This window comes from Sorghum bicolor, chromosome 1 (assembly GCF_000003195.3).
Source record: "Sorghum bicolor cultivar BTx623 chromosome 1, Sorghum_bicolor_NCBIv3, whole genome shotgun sequence".
NCBI lineage: Eukaryota > Viridiplantae > Streptophyta > Magnoliopsida > Poales > Poaceae > Sorghum > Sorghum bicolor.
The window spans coordinates 5,939,495-5,951,777 of NC_012870.2; the positions used below are offsets into that span (position 1 = coordinate 5,939,495).

General features: G+C 48.2%; 3 protein-coding genes across 3 annotated transcripts; 1 reads left to right on the forward strand and 2 right to left on the reverse strand.

Moving 5' to 3' along the window:
* On the forward strand, nucleotides 1,036-3,467 carry LOC8086184 (allene oxide synthase 1, chloroplastic). The gene has a single exon (XM_002463784.2). The coding sequence runs from the start codon at nucleotides 1,462-1,464 to the stop codon at nucleotides 2,998-3,000; it is 1,539 nt and encodes a 512-aa protein (XP_002463829.1). The 5' UTR covers nucleotides 1,036-1,461; the 3' UTR covers nucleotides 3,001-3,467.
* LOC8083969 (proteasome assembly chaperone 2) lies at nucleotides 4,339-8,191 on the reverse strand. Its single transcript, XM_002466348.2, has 8 exons — nucleotides 8,015-8,191; nucleotides 7,736-7,901; nucleotides 7,336-7,394; nucleotides 6,885-7,003; nucleotides 6,555-6,792; nucleotides 6,348-6,471; nucleotides 6,048-6,144; nucleotides 4,339-4,872 (listed from the first exon to the last, which is right to left on the reverse strand). The coding sequence occupies exons 1-7, from the start codon at nucleotides 8,072-8,074 to the stop codon at nucleotides 6,065-6,067; spliced, it is 846 nt and encodes a 281-aa protein (XP_002466393.1). The 5' UTR covers nucleotides 8,075-8,191; the 3' UTR covers nucleotides 4,339-4,872; nucleotides 6,048-6,064.
* LOC8086185 lies at nucleotides 10,582-11,730 on the reverse strand. The gene is made up of 2 exons (XM_021461277.1): nucleotides 11,578-11,730; nucleotides 10,582-11,444 (listed from the first exon to the last, which is right to left on the reverse strand). Exons 1-2 carry the CDS (start codon nucleotides 11,604-11,606, stop codon nucleotides 11,114-11,116), a joined length of 360 nt encoding a protein of 119 aa, XP_021316952.1. The 5' UTR covers nucleotides 11,607-11,730; the 3' UTR covers nucleotides 10,582-11,113.

The window sequence follows — 12,283 nt, forward strand, 5'->3', positions numbered from 1 at the left end:
TCTTTCATTCATGCTGCAGACACACGGAGTTACAGGCATGCTCAAGTGCAGCCAGTGACAATATCTGTAACTATTGACAACATATGTGGAGAGGAAGAACTGGAATTCACGAAGATACTAATCCATGTGTTTTAAATTATAAGATATTTTAACTTTTCTAGATACGGGTGTCATTCTAACTATATATCTAAATATATGTATAACTAAGCATACAATAGATGTACTTAGAAAAATTGAATATAATTAAAATAGAAAGAGTACTAGCTTTTGTTACTACGGGAAAAAAAGAAAGAAATGTTTGGGTGAATCACATTCCTCACTGTCATGACGTTTTGGGTGAATCACATTGCTCACTGTCATGAAGTTTTTGGAAATTGACAATGACAAAAAAGAAAGAAATGTTTGGGTGAATCACATTCCTAGCAAAAAGTGTCATTCTCAATTTCCAAAAAGTCAAACGTTTTCAATTTTGATCGAATACATATAAAAATATTGATATTTATAGCATATAGTTATTATCAATAGATAGATCATTCAATAGATCTTTCATAATAAATTTATTAATATTTTTTGGAAACCTAGTCAAACTTAAGACCAATATATATTTGTTAGCGACACTTTTTACGGGACGGAGGGGGCACAAAATAGAATTATTCAAAACACAACTAGTTAATAAAATCATCCCTACATCTCCGAAAGATTACACCGGTACATCTCGAGATTTATGAAGTCCCGTAGAGCCCTGCTTGGCATGTTACATATACATTGAAAGATAGGACCTTAGATTCCAAAGTACATATAAAAAATACGAACAATCGTATCAAATAGTTAAATTAAGCCGATCACCACGAAAAACCTAATCACTTGAGCCACGCTTCTACAAGTTATTTTTTTTCCCGCCTGCCTGCCATATATATAATTTCTGGCTCCACCCTGCATATAAGTACTTCAGGATTATGTAAGATTAAATACTCCAAAAGTACTGATGTTTATAGTTTGAAAAAGTTTTGACCAAATATTCTTTTTCTAAACGACAAGTTTCTTTTGAAGGGAGAGAGTAGCATGCATCCTGAATGAATAGGCCTACGAGTCTGTTTAAAGTATTCCACGTTCTGCAACCCATTTCGCCACGTGCATTGGTGCCGCCCGGCCGGGAGGTCCCCGGTGACCGTGAAGGCGCCCGGGGATCACGAATCCATAACGCGCCACCAGCCCACCACCCGCCGGCCGCACTTCGCTACCGGATCACCGCCGGAAATGGCACACGTTTCTCACCCTGACGCGCTTAGCCGACGGACAACTGCCTTCTTCCCCCCTCCTCCCAACCCAAACCCTTTTAAAACGCACCCAGTAGTACTGAGCACTGACACGCTCGCCTTATTATAACCACATCGCCTGGCGCCACTCCACACGGCACTCGCTCCAGTCTTCGGCGCCGGTCCGCGAGCAGATCAAGAGACGATGGCCACGGCGACTTACCTCTCCTCCTTCCCGGCAGCGCCGTCGTCGCGCACCCGCCTGCGGCGGCAGACGACCAGGGCGACCGCGTCGGCGACCGACCGTCCGCGCGAGGTGGTGTCCCCGAAGCGCCGGCTCCCGCTGCGGAAGGTGCCGGGCGACTACGGCCTGCCGGTGCTGGGCGCGATCCGCGACCGGTTCGAGTACTTCTACGGTCCCGGCGGCCGGGACGGGTTCTTCACCTCCCGCGTGCGCGCGCACGGCTCCACCGTGGTGCGGCTCAACATGCCGCCGGGCCCCTTCGTGGCGCGCGACCCGCGCGTGGTGGCGCTCCTCGACGCCGCCTCCTTCCCGGTGCTCTTCGACACCTCGCTCGTCGACAAGACGGACCTCTTCACGGGCACCTTCATGCCTTCCACCGACCTCACCGGCGGCTACCGCGTGCTCTCGTACCTCGACCCCAGCGAGCCCAACCACGGGCCGCTCAAGACGCTCCTCTTCTACCTCCTGTCGCACCGGCGGCAGCACGTGATCCCCAAGTTCCGCGAGGTGTACGGCGACCTCTTCGGCCACATGGAGAACGAGCTGGCCAGGGTCGGCAAGGCCGACTTCGGGCACTACAACGACGCCGCCGCCTTCTCCTTCCTCTGCCAGGCGCTGCTGGGGCGCGACCCCGCCGAGTCGGCGCTCCAGGGCGACGGGCCCAAGCTGATCACCAAGTGGGTGCTGTTCCAGCTCAGCCCGCTGCTCAGCCTGGGCCTGCCCAAGCACGTCGAGGACTCCCTGCTCCACTCGTTCCGCCTGCCGCCGGCGCTGGTCAAGAAGGACTACGACCGGCTCGCCGACTTCTTCCGCGACGCGGGCAGGAGCGTCGTCGACGAGGGCGAGCGCCTCGGCATTGCGCGGGAGGAGGCGGTGCACAACATCCTGTTCGCCATGTGCTTCAACTCCTTCGGCGGCATGAAGATCCTGTTCCCGTCGCTCGTCAAGTGGCTGGGCCGCGCCGGCGCGCGCACGCACGGGCGGCTGGCGACGGAGGTGCGCGACGCCGTGCGCGCGCACGGCGGCGAGGTGACCATGAAGGCGCTGGCGGAGATGCCGCTGGTGAAGTCGGCCGTGTACGAGGCGCTGCGGATCGAGCCCCCCGTGGCGATGCAGTACGGGCGCGCCAAGCGGGACATGGTGGTGGAGAGCCACGACTACGGCTTCGAGGTCCGCGAGGGGGAGATGCTCTTCGGCTACCAGCCCATGGCCACCAAGGACCCGCGCGTCTTCGCGCGCGCCGAGGAGTACGTGCCGGACAGGTTCCTCGGCGAGGATGGCGCGCAGCTGCTTCGACACGTCGTCTGGTCCAACGGGCCCGAGACGGTGTCGCCCACGCTGCAGGACAAGCAGTGCGCCGGCAAGGACTTCGTCGTGCTCATCGCGCGCCTCCTCGTCGCCGAGCTCTTCCTCCGCTACGACTCCTTCGACGTCCAGGTCGGCGCCTCCGCGCTGGGGTCGTCGGTGACCATCACCTCGCTCAAGAAAGCCACCTTCTGAGCTCTGAATCTCTGATCGATCGCCCGTCAAAGTCGCTGGAGGCGGGCACGTGCACTACCCTTTTTTTTTTCCTTTACCGTAGGATATACTGCGTTGTCCATGTCTGTCTGCCCCACCCCCAAATCCTTCCTTTTTCCTAGTGCCGTGATACTGTGTGATCGTCAGCTATAACAAAAATGTCTATTCTTAGTAAAATGAGAGACCATTTTTCCTAGGGAGCTTCGGTGTCTGGAGATTTGATGTCAGAAAAATTGCTAGCGATCTAGGACGGAGGGAGACATGAACCTGCTGTTCATTCATGTTGCTTATCCATGACGGATCCATCAATGTAAAATGGACCGAGATATAAAGTAGGCGTAGGTGGACAGTGATGGCAAAGTACAATGTTCATCGGCTGCTATTAATCAGGCGGATGGGCTTGCAAATTATTGGTAGTGATTAACGCCAAACCTACCAACACTTCATTCTCTTGGGGTCCATGGAGTGGATTAGTTGTTGCATTATCATTATTGGCTTAAGCCTTCTGTGACTGTTTATTGTATTGACAATGGCCACAAAAGCTGGTTTCTCAAAGCAGTCTAGTTGGGATCGTAAGGCCTTGTTTAGTTCACAAGAAATTTTGCAAAATTTTTCAGATTTCCCGTCACATCAAATCTTTAGACGTATGCATGGAGTATTAAATATAGACGAAAATAAAAACTAATTGCACAGTTTGGTCGAAATTGACGAGACGAATCTTTTGAGTCTAGTTAGTCCATGATTGGACAATATTTGTCAAATACAAACGAAAGTTCTACAGTGTCGATTTTCCAAATTTTTTTTGAACTAAACAAGGCCTGAACCTTGTTTATCGCTTGCTTGTAGCCTTGTACCACCATTTTCCAGTTGAACAGCTGGAAAGTGATCGAACTGACCTGACATTGACCGATGGTCCTGATTTCAGCAATTAAAGAATCTTGCCTTTCTTCCTTGGAATACACAAATTTTAAATGTTACTACATGGATTAAGCGCCGAAAAAATGTTCTGCGAGATTGGGAAAAAGGTTACTGCACTTGAAACTGTAGGGCGTTCATGCGATCACGAGCTCCTCGATGGGGCAGGGCAGCTTTGCCGACCGGCCACCCATTGAAATAGGAGCAACCGTACGGCCACCGCTTGAAATAGGAACAAGCAGCCATGTAACAGGGCATGGAGAACTTCAGCTTCTATTTACATGTCATATGTACTACAGGGCTTATAAAAGCGTAATGGTACCATACCATACCTTCGGGGAGGCAGCTAAAATGAACAGGCAACCAGGCATCGCTAACGGAATTGCCTCGCCTAACAGTTCCACCTTTCAGTGACAACTTTTCATAAAGGGGTACGCACTAGCAAAGATTCTCCCACCACATCAAAATCAACCAAACCAAAAGGGCAAAACGGGCAGAGGGGAAGCTTGGAATTCCAGGGTTGGAATAGAAATGGAACATGATAAGCAACATGCGTAACCACCCTAGCAGACCTGAATTGACAAAGATCTGACTCTTAGCAGCCACAGTATCAGTTAACATGATAAGCAACATGCGTAACCACCCTAGCAGACCTGAATTGACAAAGATCTGACTCTTAGCAGCCACAGTATCAGTTACGAAAATATTCCAATTGATGCATTCAAGGTTTAAGTATCATGGTGCCTCGAGCAGTTCCACACTTCAAGTGTCAATCCTTTACCAACTGACCACAAACGTCTGCAACTCACCTTCCTGGATACTTCTACACAAACGCCTGAAACTCACATTCCTGGATACTTCTGGTACATGGTCTAATCTCTAATGTAAGAGTTCAACATCCTCGATTCAACTCAGTATTTTCCATGATGGCAACTTCACCTATAAAATTGAGAAAAAAGAAACTTTATGAACCAACAGAACAGGTCGCAAGAAGGTCGCGATTAAAGAAACAAAAAAAAATGTGGGATGTAACACCAAACTCTACTGACAGATAAAAGAACTCCAGCTGAAATCAGGGTCAACAGTCAGACAGACATTAGTAAAAATAACATGTGGCAGGCAATAACAAACTCTACTGACAGTAAACAAGTTATAGCTGAAATCATGGTCAATGGTTGTCCAGACTTGTATTGGAATTTTTCAAAACTAGGACATCTATAATGGAATGATGAATTTAATTAACCCCGTCCACAACCAATCATCTATATTCGCTCTCCAGATAATTGAGCTAGCATACCTACTCCGCATTAGAAGTTAAAAAAATAAATATTTGAGTGCTTATGCTATTTGCTAGCACCACTACCAAAGAATTTTCACATGCCAAGATTTTCTAGAGTGGCTGTCAGTTATGCAAAAGACATAGAAGATACGGAATGGCTTGATGCTGATCCAACTGTTGCTTTCTTTAATACTGAATCATGGGCCGCAAGGAATGATGTGCTATTGGACCACCCCAATTGCCTTATTCATTATGGCAACATGTCACCATAGTATCATAACAGACATGGCCTTGAAACCCATTAACAAATTGACAAATGGTTGATGGCTACTGCTAATGTGGATGAAGTTGGGTAGGATTATCAAATTTACGCAGTCCAATAGTCATTGGTAGCTGTTAATCTTCCATGAATAATTGTTCAGTTCAGCATAATTCAGAAATTGGTGAAAACAATTAGCCATTTGTGCTAACACTATTCTATTAACTGAAATTTTATGCTTCAAGGAAAGGATAGCTGCTAAATTTGGACAGAGGACTTGTAAACAAAAGAAGAAAAATTCCATAATAGGAGTATTATCTTTAAAAAGAAGGCCCATTTTCGTATCTAGTTATCAATAACAATATTGCAAAAGAATGTTCGATATATGCAGAATGTTTCAGTAAATCCAATTATGTAGAATATATAAGCTCATTTTCATTCCTTTTCTAACATCAAAAACTCATTGTGAGCCAAAGTCACTGGATGTAAGTGAATCGTTTGAATTTGTAGCCAATGACAACACAGATAGACATCATGAAATATAGAGCTCCCTTTTCAATAACAAAATTGACTTACCAGATCATAATTCAACACTAAAAGATGGACATATCAGGTGGTGGTCCATAAACTGATTTCCATGACAAGGGAACGATCCACCCATTTGGCCCATTTCCTGTATGCACACAGAAGTCAATTAAGAAGGCTACCCAAACATTTCTTATGATGACAGAATCCTAAAAGGATCGAGCTAGGGGGGGGGGGGGGGCAAACAGTCTGACAACAGATGAATAGATGGAAATACACTTTTCGTATCTTTAGTGAATTCAATCATCAAGAAAATAAGGGAATATGTGTTAATGTGGTATAGAAATGTACCATGGAATTTCTCAAGGTCATGACCTAGAAGTTTACATATTGCCTCAGCTAACTGGAAAGATTCTGGCATGTTGTCGCCTTCTGAGCAGTAGCACAGTACACAGGAAACTTTCAAGCCTTTAGCCTATCACAAATAAAGAGATATTATAACAGTGACTCAAGTTTTGAAGCGATAAAATCTTTTCAAGTTGAAACAAAATCAGACACCTTGCAGGCAGAGAAGAGTGCTGCAAATGGCAGGCTCACATAGTAATCATTTATTGTCATCTCATCAGTATCATTATCCATATCTTCTGAAAGAGCACCACCCTCAACTAGGCTAGCAAGATAACTCCAACGTTTGTGAGATGGATTGTAATCCTCAAGCTTCTTCCACCCCAATTTCTCATATTCTGGATCAGAACCATCTTCATTGCAACTTGAAAGGTAATACACCTGCATGTCACTACAATATAAAACATTGTTAACTAATGATATCAACATTGACAAAGAATCAATCCTATTAAGAGAACTGCTGCAGTTAGACATTTCAGTTACCTGGATGCATCAATTACCCTCCTCTTTCCAGAATCTAAACTTGAAATAATGACAATATGGTTCTTCCCAATGCTGCTTATGAAATCAGCAACATTTTTTGCAAATGAAACCATCATCCCCTATATTGGCAACGGAAAATTGGTATAATCATGAAATAGTCAGGAATTGTATGCACTGAGACCACAAGACTAAACTAAAGGTACTAAAAATTAACAATGTAACTTTGATTGGTAGTGCAATAACCATGTTGCTATATCTCCAAAAGAAATCAGTTATGACCTATAAGTTTGCAAGTCGCATGGTGTAATTTAAGAAAGCAAGACGGAATATAGTTATCAGATACAGTGGCGCACTGGCGCTAATGTTGCATCTATTTTCCAGGTATTTACACAAGAATGAAGTAAACAGGGTCCAATTACCACCGCACAACTAAAGGCTGAGATCAACGTACTGTAATAACTGGAGACCTTTGCTGAATGAAAGCCAGCCTATGAGATGTAGATTCATAAGCTGCCAAGAGGAAGAGAGAAAGGTGGTCAGTCTAGATTGTGTATCAACATTACAAACACAGACTCGATGAATGTTTATAACTTAAGGTGTATGTAGATTAAACGAAAAATACAAAGGACCATTGTACTCCAATTGGAACTTAGTAGGTTACGCCATCAGACAACTTGTGCGCACAGAAGAATTGTTTCCAGCCCCAGCAGAGCGCTAGCACATTTCATCGAACAGTTGGTGCTCAGGGAATAAAGAGACTAACAGAAGGAACGCAAGCAGCAAAGCTGAAACAGTACATCAAACAGGAGGTAGGAAAAGCACAGAGGGACAACAAGGATCGAGCACCCAACCTTCAAGAGCGAGTGCGAGGTCGCCGACGGCGTCAGGGCCGAAGGCGTCGTTGCCGGCGCAGGGCAGCACGGAGGGCTCGTCGAGGTAGGCCACCCGCCTCGCCCTCGCCGAGGATATCAGAAGGTCGACGGCGAGCTGCCCCACGTTGCCAATCGACAGCGCTGGCTGCGGCCGGGTGATCGGAAGACCAAACGTAATCGTAGGGCATCAGTTAAAATACTACAAAAACTCGATTCCAGAAATAATCAGTGGGAGCTCAAAGCGTTAGGGTTTCAAACCATGATGAGCGTGGGGCAGGAAGGCGAAAACGATTCACTCTCGACCAAGGCGAACTCCATTGCGGGCGGTCGGGCAGCGGTGCAGGGATCTCGGGCTCGGCGGCTGCCGGACGAAGAAGGCTCTCTCTGCCTTGAGCGAGAAGTTGAACAAGACGAGTACAGAGCCACTGTCCTCCAGTTTCGGCCTTTTTCTAGAGCAAGGAAGATTTTAGACTCGTTTCGGCCTTTTGGTTGGACCATGTGGATTCGAGCTTAAAGCGAATTTGGGCCCAACTAAGCCTGCCAAATTTGAGACTCTTTGTGAAACCATAAATAATTAGGAGAATTCCTACGTGTTGCCATGGGTATGAAGAAGGAATATAAATAGGTTAGAATGTGTATTGCCTAGTTGGACAACTTGCATGTTCATAGAAATAGGTGACTTACCAATGTGGATATTACAATTGAATGAGCTAGTGGATTTTAATTGCGTGTGATAATGGATTGGCTAGTTGAATAGCTTGCATGTTGAGAGAAATAGGTAGTGAGGTTTTGTCTTATAAGAGTACAAGATAATAATTCATCTATTGTTTTATTGGCTCAAACGAACAGGCTCTAGGGCATCTCGAACGGACGGTCATTGATAAAACGAATGGATAAATTATGCCATCTATTGTTTTATTGGCTTTAGAATGTGTTCATATGGAATGCGTGCGTGAGAGCTTGTTACTCCATGCTTATTGCTTACTTATTTCAAGTCAAACTAATTAAATTTTGAGACGGTCAAAATTCATTATATCAATAGAGGTACTATAAAAAATATATCAATAGAGCCAAAATAACAAATTGCATTCTTTCACCTCACCCATTCGCCTATATAGGTCACGTGTCCCGTCCTTGAATAAGCATGTTATACCAATACTAGTACTAGAATCAAAATTCATCTAAAAAGTATTTTCTGAAAAATATATTATTCCAACAGAAATACAAAGATTCGATTGGACAAGTCCAAATATTGATTTGTTCGTTTTACTGATAAATCATGATAGAAAATACTATTAGTTAATTTAGTAGGAGAGAAAAACATCATTCAATAGCTGATAAATTAAAACAAACATGCTATCATATGATATAGATGGCTTGCGAATCATAGAGGGCCGCGCCGCGGAACAAATAACGCACATCCTCGGAGCAGAAACACCACAACTCCGCGGGTGAGAAATGCTTCTCGATCATACCTCTAGATCGGACACATCGGGCACTGCCAACAGACAACTGCCATCGGTCGGGAAGTATCTGTGACTCCTACCTATGCATCAGTACGTTGCGTCTCCGCGGTCGAACGGCAGTGGCAGGAGCTAGCGGCATGGGTCAAAAGAGAAGTGAAGCTCAATGCACGACAGAACGATATGTTTTTCTTTCCCCGAAGAACCAAGAACAGAACGAGATGTTAATTAAGCAAGAATTATTCGCTTGTAAATCAAAGAAATGAAACCATATGATACAGTCGACACGGCTAGCCACAGCGTTACGGTTCAAGAAGAAAGGACACTTCCATCCTTCCTTTGTATGTACCGTGCATCACCTACACCCTGCAGTATGTACGCTACGCGCGCACGTACCAACACCGCCGCGCTCCCCGCACGTCACGCCGGAGCGAAGCGGTCCGTGAGCATGCACACGACGGTCTCCGAGTCGGAGAGCAGCACGCCGCTGTTCCGTCTCCTCTTCTCCTGGACTTCACCCTTCTTCACGCTCGCAGCCGCGCCATCGCCGTCGTCATCTCCCCCGAATTGGCGCCGGCGGTCGGCTTCCGCCGCCTCGGCAGCCTGGCCCGCCTCCGGTTGGCCACTCCCACTCCTGGCGAACGCCCCCAGCCACACAACAACCGCGCCAGCCATCCCTGCACCTGCACTAAACTGCACTACTCGAGGCCGTCACACACAGGTCCCCTTGCTCAACGCACTCGAAACAAATTAAAGCAGGCTCTTCGCCACTTGGCTGCTTTGTTAGCCGCGCGGCTCCGCGGCTCTACTTATACAAATACACGCCCGGTGACCGGGGTCTGGACTCTGGAGGCGCGGCGTGCTCCACGGGCAGAAACTACGTGCGGGGTACGCGTGCTGAACCGAGGGAATAGTCGACGAACGTTAAAACGGTTTCGGCGCTATGCGGCGGCAGCCAAGCCAGACGCCTCTTGTCGCCGTCGTCGCCGTCCTGTTTCGGGGCCACGCCTTCGTTCGCCGTCGCCCATGTGACGCGCGGCCATCGTGTGGTGGTGGTGGTCGCTCAGGGATCCGAGCGCGGGCGGTGTGGCGGGTCGCGCGGTGATGGATATGCTGGTGCCAACTAACCACGCCGCGGGACCGCGGCCGGACGACGGAGGGATATATTTCCTGATTCCGCGCACGGATTCGGATCGGCGGCCGATGCCGCGCCGCCGAGCGGGCGGGAAGGACTTGCCCAGCGAGGTGCAACCGGCGGCCGCAAGGCGACGGCGGAGTATTTGATTCGGGGAATCGATGGCAGGTGAAGTAACGGCCTACGACGATGTACTGTTTGTGAGGGTGTTTGAGGGCCATTCAACGCAGAAATAATTTTCACATGAATGAATTATGCAAAAAATGTTACAGTGATCAGTACAACTTTACATGACAGCATTCCAAACAGAACTGAGCTAGTCAAACCCTGACATGTAAGTGACAAATATCCCTTCTTGCATCTATGCCATCTCTTATACCTCTAGATCTTGTTTGAAAGCCAGCAAGTAATATATCTCTGCGACTCTGCTTGTAAAGATATTTGACTAGTTTCTGAGTTCAAATATCCCGTTTAGCCGAGTGGTGGTGATCGAGGAGTTTTCACTTTACAGCTTCTTGCTTCCACTTGGACCCTATATATATCGATCGGTCTTCGTTGTTTTCCAGCACATGTAAACGAACTTGTTCTAATGTTCTGAGACATCAGACCTTGCTACCAGTGTTTTTCAGAAAATTACAAACATCATTTGATGTACTCTTTGATCGATGTTTCAGAAGATTACAAGAACCACACAATGACACAAAAGCAGTCGGACATACAGCTAACATACATAATACTACCTATGTTCAGAACGAAGATCTACTGGCCGAAGCAATCGACTAGGATGGACAAGAAAGCGTCTTCTCGGACGAACCCCGGCGGGCTACTACCAGCAGACGCAGCCGCCTGCTTCTCCGCAGCGTCCACGAGCACGGCACCGACTCCGTCGCAGCGCTTAGCGGCGCTACTGGTACTCCCCCCACCACACTCCGTTCGAGCCGTGTCGCGTCGTCCCTGCCGTTCGCCTCCGCCGAGCGAGACCACCGACCTGAAGAACGACGCCTGCGCGGCCCCGGCGGTCCGGACCATCCGCTCCCGCTCCAGCGTCCAAATATCGATCAGGCCTGACATCGTAGATTCGTAGCAAGAGCTATAGCAGGAAGAGAACGAAAGTTACAGTTACAGGTGATAGCAAAAACTGGCCGGAGATGTGTTTGGAGTGTGGGAAAGTAGCACGAGTGCTGGTGCCACTTATAGCGTGGTCTTTTGCGCCGAATACTCACCCCCATGGAACCGGTGCGAACCCGGGCATGCTTCCGTGGCCGGCACACAGAATCGGAGGCGCTGCCGCTTTCCACTCCAAAACAACAGGCCACCGCGATATCCAGGGGAGAGGACCGGAGGAGTAGCAGGATAGTTATTATTATCAGTCGGTTACTATCCATGACACGCGCTTGGGCTCGATAGGTGGCCGTGGCAGGCAGTTTCAAGCCCGGTGCCGACTGCCGATGGAGCCGGTGGGTGGAGACGGAGTCGCGCGATTACCGTGGGCGGCTTGATGGCAGCAGCTGAGCTGCGGCATTTTTGTCATGGACTGTTGTTGTGCGGTTGCTGTCACTTCACTTGTGTGCTCCTGGCATTGACGACTTTTCCGGGGAGGAGGAATTTGGAACCTTGTGGAAGACCGATGTCGTTGTCTTGGGCTGGGATGTGACGTTGAAATTTACTGTGTGCTAAGCCTGATGGGCCGATAACTGGCGTGCTAATTGGGCCAGACAGGACCCGCTCGGCCGCTCCATCCAGCCTCTCTACTGAAGCCCAGAAGGCCAGAACGCATGCGCGAGGCATGGCGCTACTCCCCGGAATGCCCCGGCGGCCGGGCGGTGCGGTTGCTGCTCCGACGGCCATCGATGGCGTCCGCCTTCATTCCGTGACAGTCAGAGCACGGTGGCTTCCTCCGATCCGCCCACCGGCTCCGGCCTGTTGCCC

What these genes read in the sequence shown, in the direction of transcription:
- LOC8086184 (XM_002463784.2), top strand. Translation starts at nt 1,462, where the DNA reads ATGGCCACGGCGACTTACCTCTCCTCCTTCCCGGCAGCGCCGTCGTCG.
- LOC8083969 (XM_002466348.2), bottom strand. Translation starts at nt 8,074, where the DNA reads ATGGAGTTCGCCTTGGTCGAGAGTGAATCGTTTTCGCCTTCCTGCCCC. An exon ending in CCTGCCCCACGCTCATCATG is followed by an intron (nt 7,902 to 8,014) that starts GTTTGAAACCCT and finishes ACCCGGCCGCAG; the next exon opens with CCAGCGCTGTCGATTGGCAA. An exon ending in AGGGTAATTGATGCATCCAG is followed by an intron (nt 6,793 to 6,884) that starts GTAACTGAAATG and finishes TTTATATTGTAG; the next exon opens with TGACATGCAGGTGTATTACC.
- LOC8086185 (XM_021461277.1), bottom strand. Translation starts at nt 11,606, where the DNA reads ATGCCCGGGTTCGCACCGGTTCCATGGGG. An exon ending in TTCGCACCGGTTCCATGGGG is followed by an intron (nt 11,445 to 11,577) that starts GTGAGTATTCGG and finishes TTCCTGCTATAG; the next exon opens with CTCTTGCTACGAATCTACGA.